Here is an 8988-nt window from a genome sequence, read left to right as displayed (position 1 = left end):
AATATCTTTGGTCGGTTATGGAATAAAAAGTGTGGGATGGACACTGACTGATTTGTTTTCATTCTGCAGGAACTACCAGTCCTGCAAATAACTGTGTGTTCCCCTTCAAGTACAAAGGCAAATTGTATAATTCATGCACTACAGTGGACTCAGGGTCACCATGGTGCGCTTTAACCAGTGACTATGACAAGGATGGTAAATGGCGTTACTGTACCAAAGATGAAATCTCAGGTAAATATGTTCATCATATATAAAATGATAGTACACTGGGAATGGGTCTGTCAAGTACATTAATGCACAGAAAGTTTTTGTTTGGTACGTAATTCATCAGTGTTCTACTAGGGTGCGTCATATTTCCAGCCAAACACATCCTGAATTTAGTTTTTGTATACATGCCGACATTTTATTTTACACATACATAAGATCCTTAAATTAGGCATCAGATATTCAGAAAATGACCCATGATTTCTTTAAGGTAGTTCCTGTTATCACCTTGTGTATATATCTGAAAAGATGAAGCTAATATTTTAATTCATGTCTGATGATTCAGAATTTGTTTTAAATTTAGTGGGAATGGAATCAAATGTCTTTGGTTGGTTATGGAATAAAAAGTGTGGGATGGACACTGACTGATTTGTTTTCATTCTGCAGGAACTACCAGTCCTGCAAATAACTGTGTGTTCCCCTTCAAGTACAAAGGCAAATTGTATAATTCATGTACTACAGTGGACTCAGGGTCACCATGGTGCGCTTTAACCAGTGACTATGACAAGGATGGTAAATGGCGTTACTGTACCAAAGATGAAACCTCAGGTAAATATGTTCATCATATATAAAATGATAGTACACTGGGAATGGGTCTGTTAAATACATTAACCCACAGAAAGTGGATGGTTGGACGTATGTTATACTCTTTTCATCAGACTTCTTCTTAGGTGCGTCAGATGTCCATCCAAATGTTGTTTGTGCATTAATGTGACAACATTAACCTAATTTTTAGTTTTTGTCTGATCATTCACAATTTCAGTTAAATGTAGTGAGAATGAAAACAAATGCCTTTCATCAGGTATGGAATAAAAAGTGTTAGACACAGGGTGACTGATATTTTTTCTTTCTGCAGATCCTAACTTCAACTCAAACAACTGTGTGTTCCCCTTCAAGTACAAAGGCAAACTATATAATTCATGTACTACAGTGGACTCAGGTGAAAACGCACCATGGTGCTCTTTAACCAGTGACTATGATAAGGACGGCCAATGGCTCTACTGTACCAAAGATTGCAACTCAGGTAAACATATTCAGTGCCCATAATATGATAGTACACTGTGAACAGATCTGTCAAATACATTAACCCACAGAAAATGATTGGTTGGGCATATGTTATTTCCTTTTCATCATCCTTCTACGTTGGTTCTTCATGTGTCCAGAGTTTAAATTTCAGAGGCATACACATATTTTAGGTACTTATATATGTATGAAATACTAGTAATCGTCACCTCATTTTCAGAAAATCACTCATTATTTCTTAGTTCCTTTTATCAGATTGTCCATAATACCAACAACATTAATGTATTTTTTAAATTTTCTTTTCTAACCATTTGGAATTTGACTCAAATTATGTGAGAGAGAAAGCTAATACCCTTTGTCAGCTATGGAATAAAAAGTATGCGACACTCACTGACTGATGAATGAAAACAAATGCCTTTCATCAGGTATGGAATAAAAAGTGTTAGACACAGGGTGACTGATATTTTTTCTTTCTGCAGATCCTAACTTCAACTCAAACAACTGTGTGTTCCCCTTCAAGTACAAAGGCAAAGTATATAATTCATGTACTACAGTGGACTCAGGCAAGAATGCACCATGGTGTGCTTTAACCAGTGACTTTGACCGGGACCACAAATGGCGCTACTGTGCCAGTGATGGCAACTCAGGTAAATGTGTTCATCGCATTGAACATTATCATGCGCTGGGAATGGGTCTGTCAAACATATAAACCCAGAGACATTGATTGGTTGGATAAGTCTTATATTGTTTTCATCTGTTTATATATATCCTGCCATCCTGTAAAATTACATTGGGAAAGCTATCATAAGCAGTAAAGTCTTTCCTGAGAGGCTGAATAAAATGTGATTGGTCCTCTCCCTGGGTGCCTGGGTCTTTAGCCCAATAAGATGGGTGTCTGTCTTCAGATAGCACATAGTTACACATCTTACACTCAAGCTTCACCTTCTGAGGTGAAAGTGGATTCTTTAGACTGTAATTTTTGGCACTTCATTGCATTAAACACAGCACATTAACAAGAATGCATTTATCCATGTGTCTCCAGGGCAACACACTGAAACACAGGGAGGCTGCAGGGAGTTTTATTAGTAGCTTTTTCATGCATTTCTCTTTATTTCAGCCGTGAGAGTTGTCCGTATTTATGGTCCTTAACTGCAGAAGTGACAGACACACAGATGCCAAGGTAAAACCTGCCTCTTCTCACCAGCTCCACATCACAAAATGCCACATCTACACGTCTCACAGCCTCACACCTTCACTTTTTAAATCCCCTTTTCCTCTTTAATTGTATGAAAGGCAAATATGAGTCTATTCACTACATACATCCCTTTTAGATTTTAATTATTTTTTCCATCCTCAATTCACAACACTCTTCTCAGGTTTATCTGGGTTCAGACGTTTCAAAAAAAATGGTATTTTCTAGAACGTTTCAGTTGTTCAGGTTTACATCTTTCTGAATGTCTGTGTCCTGTTTTACAGATTATAAGATTCCGGCTGTATAACCATGAATCACAGAACTGAAAGGCAGATGATTCGCCGCTTCGCCGCTTCAGACAAGAGGGCTGTTTACCCATTGGTTACACTGATAAAACCATAGCGCCATGCAGCATTGCTTGCTATGCAATAAATCCACTTGAGCATATTTGTGTAGACTGAGTGTTTTTTTTTGGGAGTGTGTTTATGATAATGTGAGATGATGGCTTGAGCAGTATAGTCTAATTTGTGCTTACATTACACGTTCCTTATCTACAGATAACTGATAGTCTAACACTTTTCTCCCTGTGTTGGTGTGTCTAGGCTTTCCTGCATCAGACAGGTAAATACCTCAGGAAGGGAACAGAGGATATAAACAGAGGGTGTTGAGAGGCAATAGTGCTGCATTTCCACACTCTATACACCAGGGGGTGCTGTTTCCAGTTAAAATGAGGAGGATGATGTAACCACTTGAAACAGTCATTACTCTTCTCTCTCAGAGTTCCCATTAAAGCCTCCCCTCCTGCAGTGCGTCTTTGGGCCTGAGTGACACACAGGAACTGATGCTGCTGAGAGGAGTCCGGAGGTGGGGGTCAGGGGTCAGGGGTCAGCAGGAGTGCGATCCTCATTGCAGTGTGTTGTGGTGGTGTGACACACACTTCTGTTAGCAGGACCAATATAAGTCCCCCCCACGCACACACACACACACACACACACACACATGCACTGTCTCTCACACACACACACACACACACACACACACACACATGCACACACACTCACACTGTCGCACACACACACTGTCACACGCGCACTGTCTCACACACACACACACACACACACAGTCACACACACATACTCACACGCACTGTCACACACACACACACAGTCACACACACATACTCACACGCACACACACACACTGTCACACACAAACACACACACCTGCACTGTCACACACACACACACACACGCATTGCCACACACACACTCACACACACACACACGCACTGTCACACACAAACACACACACGCACTGTCACACACACACACACACACACACACACTGTCACACACACACACACACACATACACACACACATTGCCACATACACACACACACACTCACGCACTGTCACACACACACACATACACACACACACACACACACACACACTCACACACACTCTATGTCTCTCTCTCCCCCCACCCCACCCCACCCCCCACCCGACAGAAACTCACAACCCTCAGCACCAGGAGAGGAGATCCACACTACAACGGACACAACAATGATCTAAAAATTCACATTCAATATTTAATTTATTTCACTTTCAAACCAACCTGTTCATTGCAAAAAAAAAAAAAATTGAAATCTATTTTCAACATTTCCATTCATGCTGGGAGAAAAATGCTGGTTTGCTCGTCTCACTCCAAGGCATTCGGACGCTCAGGTTCCACTTCTTCGGTGTTCCCATGCTCGTAAACAATTAACTCCAGCACAAATATTCCATCTGCCATAATGTGAAATTACATCTTGCTGTCGTAATATTCTATATGGTGAACATGTCAAGATGAGACATGATACTGTCTATGATGGTATTACCCTAAAGAATCAAGTTCTATTTCTGCATAAGCAGTTTAAACATTATTTCTTCGTAAGAGAGCTGTCAGTGGTTCCTAGATCAAGAGGCATTTTGTGTCTGTTCAGAGTATTGCTATAATCATCGTGAGGACAATATAAAATCTTGAAACTCATAAGTTCTCTGGACACGGTAAAACCTTAAATAGTCTTGTATGCTGTTGCTGACTCTACTTCTCTGACATAAGAGAATATATTAGTTTCACTTCCTGGTTTTGGGAAAGTCAGTTGAGTGTAGCAGGAAATGTTGTGTCACAGCCGTGGGCTGGTGGTCAGGGCTGAGTAACCTCTGTTCTGTGGAACAGCACACTCTGACTCAGCTTTACTCCTCTCTTCCCTGTGCCCCACTCTCCAAACCGGTTTGCTCTGGATCCCGGGGCTGGCCCCACTCGCCGGAGAGCTCTCCCCTGGCTGCGCTCCAAACACCATGTTCCACTCCCTTGTCCCGAGCATGCGTCCTCAAAATGACAGTAATTCACCTGTTATTAAGTGGCATTTGCCAGGAGTTTCACATCAGAGTTTGACTGCATCAGCATCGCCTGCTAGCAGCACACACTTCTGCCGTTGCCATAGCTTTGGGCATTTGTTCATTGGTTTGTTTGAGTTAGTGTTGTTCTTTCACAAGCCATGTCACTGGAATGATGACATCATAGTATTCCTTCCCTCCATCCTCTTGAATTTACTTATTTGATGTCATCTGAACTGTGGATTAGTTTACTGACGCTTTCCTCACGGCCTTATGTTAGGAGCCTGCCTGTGCCTCTTATCACCATAGTAATTGCCCCAAACTATAACAACGCAAAATGTCACAATGGTTGATTGCATCACTTGCTACATATAAAGAGAGAGTGGGAGAGGAGAGAGAGAATATAAAAAGAATATATACTGTATATACACAGAAAGAGAATATATATATATATATATATATATATATATATATATATATATATATATATAGAGAGAGAGAGAGAGAGAGAGAGAAGAGACTGAACACATCACAAGTAGACCATAATAAGATAATAAATAATAAAATAAGTAGGAAACAGCATTGCCTTACAAATTCTTCCTTATTCACCTCAACACACATAACCATTATATAGCATTCACCACATTTTTCAAAGAGAAATGAATTTCAAAATAATTTGTAGGTTTTAGAAGGCAATCTTGTGCTGGCAACTTCTTTTAGAGAGATAGAAAGTGAGAGAGAGAGAGAGAGAGAGAGAGAGAGAGAGGAAGGCAGAAAGAGAGAGAGACAGAGAGAGGGAGGATGGCAGAAAGAGAGGGATAGAGAGGGAGGGAGGGAGAATGCATGAGCTGGGGAGATCCCCACCCGGTCTGGCTTTGGCGGTGTCATCAGGGATTCCCTCAGAACCGGTCTGAGCCGGCCGGCGGACAGTCACCGCAGTGAGATCAGAGAGCACCCCGGGCCATCGCCTCTCTGGCAAACCGAGCCAACGCCGACTGCCAGGCAGAGCCGCGCAAACACTAACACCTGTGGCCTCTGCACAGACTGTACTCCTATCTCCTCTATTAAGGACACATGCGGTGAGATTCAGTAAACATTTGTCCTTTCGTTTGCAATGTTACTCTCATTACTCACAAACACATCTCAAAATGCAGTTCTCACCTAAATTAATTCCCTAATGTATCTTTAATAAAAAACACAAACACTTTTATTTTTCTGTTAGTCAAAGATCGGGACAGAAATTACAACCTCTAAATGCCAATACCTCTTCACTTCAGTACTCTTCAAAAACGACTGGCATCGCTTTACCCGTGGAATGTTCACTGACTAAACGGTGATGCGATATTGAATTTATCACATCTCAGATTGAGTCAGAGTGGTTATTGTGAAAGAAACGTCTTGCGTTCTGAAATGTGAGGACTCTCTCTACATACAAACACCGCAGGCGGCAGACTTCAGAAGTTCAAGTTCTCACACCGGAGGTGTCTCAATGATTCAGCCGAAACGGCGGGGCGGGGAGAGCAGGATCGTCCTAAACCAGTCTGAGTCGGTTTGGTGCGATGAGGGTAAGGGTGTGTCCTCAGCGCGTCCTTCATTAACCTTAAAAGTGCGGTAAAAATGGCCCGTATAAGGTAATCCGTCATGGGGAATAACATTTAACAAAACCCGAGTTTGCATTCCATATAAATTTTACTACCTGAATTCTCAAATGATCACAAATAGTGTTGTTTTGCAGTCAGGGGAGAAAAAAATTGTTAGGACTGTCAGAATTTACTCTTTAAAAATGTATTTATTTATTTATTTTTTTTAAGGAATTTTGAATTACGTCATCAGCTGTGAGATGAAATGACTGATTTCCACAACCCATTGCATTACATGATATCTATTCAAACATGATTCCAGTGGGAGATTAAATAGCCATACTCTGTACATTCTTGCGATCATTGCACATGCTATTGTAAGTAAATGCAGCATTCCCATACTGCAGTGTGGGTTCAGTTCCTTGCTAATTAAACTATCTTTATCAAATATTGCATAGCTACAGATATTGCGTGTGAATCTTATTATGTACATGATCAAACCATCTGCCTCCTCGATGTTTGTGTGTGGAAACATTTCTAACACCAAGGGAAAAGCACTTTAATAAAATAATTTATTCGGGTAATTGCAAAAGGTGAATTGTGCGCCCACGCATTATCATAACATTTTGTAGTAAATCAGTTCAGAGATTATTAATCTTAATTTCAAACCGGTACAGAGACAAGGCATTGTACTTCCAGAGCCCACGTTTCCAGGCAATTACTTCGGCACATGTCTCAAGTAACAGTTTGTGCACTTATTAAGACACCTGTAAGGTGTAATCATAACCCAGCGCATTCAAAAAATGCATACATCTTCACGGCCAAGCCGTCAAATTGGTCAGTTCATGTCGTGTGTTTCAGCGTTCCGTGTGTTCGTCTCCATCAATCCCTCCTCATTCTGTGCGTGATGTCGATTTTTTTCTGTGGCACAACTGTGCCAGCGCTCCGATGCGGCCTGCTGCACACTGCAGCCTTTCACAGTTCATGCTCTGTCCCAGAGCGCTCTCTTCGTCCGCCCCGTTGCCGCATCCCCAGCGGCGAGTCTCGCCTAGTATTTGATCGCCAAAGCAAGCGATTCATATCCGCAGAGCGCGGTGGGAGTCAGTGGAGTTTCAGCGACTGCCTGGCCAAGTCAGCGATCTGCAGGAACTTGTCCTTCTTCCGCTGTCTTAGTGCCATAAGCGCTTTGGACGTCTCCTCCTGGTCATGGGCGTAGGAGTAGATACTTTTCACCCGTTCCTCCGCCTTCGTGTCTCCCGTTTTCTGAAATAACTTAATCAACACTTCCTGGTTGACGTTCTCGAAAATGTAAGGCACGGCTTTCTTGCGGTGGGCTGTGTCGAACTTCATCCCGTGGACCGAGGGGCTGACGCGACGAGAGTCCGAGGATACGTATGTGGACATCTTCACGGCGTTTCTTCTCCGAGGAGAGGTACCGGAGTGTGCGAAGCTGCTTCCCCAACTCTTCTGTCTGAGCTGAGCCAAGCTGTTCGCCGTCTGCGTCAGCGTAGTGTGGTGCGTCTGCCTGCCCGGCTGCGCTATTTAAACGGTTACCAGAAACGCTCCGGTTGTCAAGACCCATAAACAGAAATGACATCACTGCCGTAGGGAACGCCTATTCCCGCTGGCCTGGTCGGATCGCGCTGAAAATACTGTGAGCTTATTGGACTCCACTTTAAAAGGTCGTGAATAATGCATCGGAATCCTGACCGGCTACCGTGCGTCACAGCGGGACGAATGATGAAACTCCCGAGCAAACTCTGGCGCAGAAGTATGGAGTGCTACGACCACTTTATGTACTCCAAGAGAAAACCGAGTTTTGACGTTGAACAAATTTCAAAAAAAGTTATAACGATCCATCTGTTTTCCATAATTCATACGAGTTGAAAAGGATTGTGCCACCTTGCTGGTACTGCTCTCTAACCATGTCTGGCTCCGCCTTCGCAGTACAAAACTTAAACCAGTACATGAATGGCCATCACTGGCTTTTATCATCACCGCCTGTATTATGTGATTAATTCGCATCAGCACTTTTGGAAATTTACTTCAGTAAGACTTTAGTACAGCACAGTGATCATTAAATGTTAGCAAGTAGCCAATACATAATTGAAGCAAAATAAGTTTTACTTTATATGCCCAGCAGCAGTAGTTGCAGTGAGTACTGTAGCAATAGTTATTGTATCAGTTGTATTGCTGTATCAGTAATTGCAATACTTCCTGCAACTGTAGTTGTTATTAATGTAAGAAGTGCAAAACTTTATTGTCATATTTTTAGGTTAAGGTGCTGCTATAGTAAAGATCTGCATGAATATCACGATCATGCATACATATGATGAATATTCATATTCACTAAAGGTTTATGCAGTTTTGAGGTGTTGCATTTACATCTAGGCTTGTGTCATTCTGACAGCAGTCACAAATAGTCCTACAAGTGCCTGCCCTGTGAAAGATCAGAAACCCAGTGAAGTTTGTTTATAGGCTGGAGCGACAGACATGGCTGTGTTTTGATAACAAAGCAAGTCCCTCCCCATTGCGCAAAACTGAGG

At 42.2% G+C, this 8988-nt stretch overlaps 1 protein-coding gene across 1 annotated transcript; it reads right to left on the bottom strand.

Annotated features, from left to right (window-relative positions):
- Nucleotides 1-6671: 6671 nt before the first annotated feature.
- On the bottom strand, nucleotides 6672-7987 carry LOC118778186 (transcriptional and immune response regulator-like). Its single transcript, XM_036529592.1, has one exon. It carries the CDS (start codon nucleotides 7844-7846, stop codon nucleotides 7544-7546), a length of 303 nt encoding a protein of 100 aa, XP_036385485.1. The 5' UTR covers nucleotides 7847-7987; the 3' UTR covers nucleotides 6672-7543.
- Between the last annotated feature and the right edge of the window lie 1001 nt (nucleotides 7988-8988).

The sequence above is a fragment of the Megalops cyprinoides genome, chromosome 5 (assembly GCF_013368585.1).
Source record: "Megalops cyprinoides isolate fMegCyp1 chromosome 5, fMegCyp1.pri, whole genome shotgun sequence".
Lineage (NCBI taxonomy): Eukaryota > Metazoa > Chordata > Actinopteri > Elopiformes > Megalopidae > Megalops > Megalops cyprinoides.
Note: the sequence above shows the minus strand (reverse complement) of the source record. Positions and strands in the feature narration are given on the sequence as shown.